At 33.6% G+C, this 1315-nt stretch overlaps 1 protein-coding gene across 1 annotated transcript; it reads left to right on the plus strand.

Annotated features, from left to right (window-relative positions):
• Window positions 1–8: 8 nt before the first annotated feature.
• Window positions 9–1299, plus strand: LOC117118899 (zinc finger protein 43-like; the record flags this gene model as incomplete). Its single annotated transcript, XM_033263628.1, has 1 exon — window positions 9–1299. A coding segment is annotated over one exon (1291 nt), but the record flags the coding sequence as incomplete, so codon positions are not given.
• Window positions 1300–1315: the final 16 nt, after the last annotated feature.

Below are 1315 nucleotides of genomic sequence, written 5' to 3' on the forward strand. Positions count from 1 at the left end.
GCGAACATTGTGGACAAAAGTTTAAAGATGGCAGCACTTTGAAGACACATTTGAGTATTCATACAAAAGAATTATCATACGATTGTGAACTATGTAAAAAGAAGTTTGAAAGTAATAGCTGTTTGAAAGTACATCTTAGGATACATACAGCAGAAGAACTCTATAAATGTGAACATTGTGGACAAAAGTTCAAAGATGGCAGCACTTTGAAGACACATTTGGGTATTCATACAGAAGAATTATCATACGATTGTGAACTATGTGAAAAGAAGTTTGAAAATAAGAGCAGTTTGAAAGCACATCTTGGGATACATACACCAGAAGAACTGTACAAATGTAAACATTGTGGACAAAAGTTTAAAGATGGGAGCACTTTGAAGGCACATTTGTTTATTCATACAGAAAATTTACCATATGATTGTGAACTATGTGAAAAGAAGTTTAAAAAGAAGAGCAGTTTGAAAGCACATCTTAGGATACATACAGCAGAAGAACTGTACAAATGTAAACATTGTGGACAAAAGTTTAAAGATGGGAGCACTTTGAAGACACATTTGGGTATTCATATAGAAGAGATACCTGTATCATACGATTGTGAACATTGTGAAAAGAAGTTTTTAAATAATAGCAGTTTGAAAGCACATCTTAGGATACATACAGCAGAAGAACTCTATGAATGTGAACATTGTGGACAAAAGTTCAAAGATGGCAGCACTTTGAAGACACATTTGGGTATTCATACAGAAGAGTTATCATACGATTGTGAACTATGTGAAAAGAAGTTTGAAAAGAAGAGCAGTTTGAAAGCACATCTTAGGATACATACAGCAGAAGAACTGTACAAATGTAAACATTGTGGACAAAAGTTTAAAGATGGGAGTACTTTGAAGACACATTTGGGTATTCATACAGAAGAGGTATCATATGATTGTGAAAAGAAGTTTGAAAATAATAGCAGTTTGAAAGTACATCTTAGGATACATACAGCAGAAGAACTCTATAAATGTGAACATTGTGGACAAAAGTTCAAAGAAGGCAGCACTTTGAAGACACATTTGGGTATTCATACAGAAGAGGTACCTGTATCATACGATTGTGAACATTGTGAAAAGAAGTTTTTAAATAATAGCAGTTTGAAAGCACATCTTAGGATACATACAGCAGAAGAACTCTATGAATGTGAACATTGTGGACAAAAGTTCAAAGATGGCAGCACTTTGAAGGCACATTTGTTTATTCATACAGAAGAGTTACCATACGATTGTGAACTATGTGAAAAGAAGTTTAAAAAGAAGAGCAGTTTGAAAGCACATCT

This window comes from Anneissia japonica, unplaced genomic scaffold (assembly GCF_011630105.1).
Source record: "Anneissia japonica isolate Jap-2015-1 unplaced genomic scaffold, ASM1163010v1 scaffold81744_len1315_cov148, whole genome shotgun sequence".
Taxonomy (NCBI): Eukaryota; Metazoa; Echinodermata; class Crinoidea; order Comatulida; family Comatulidae; genus Anneissia; species Anneissia japonica.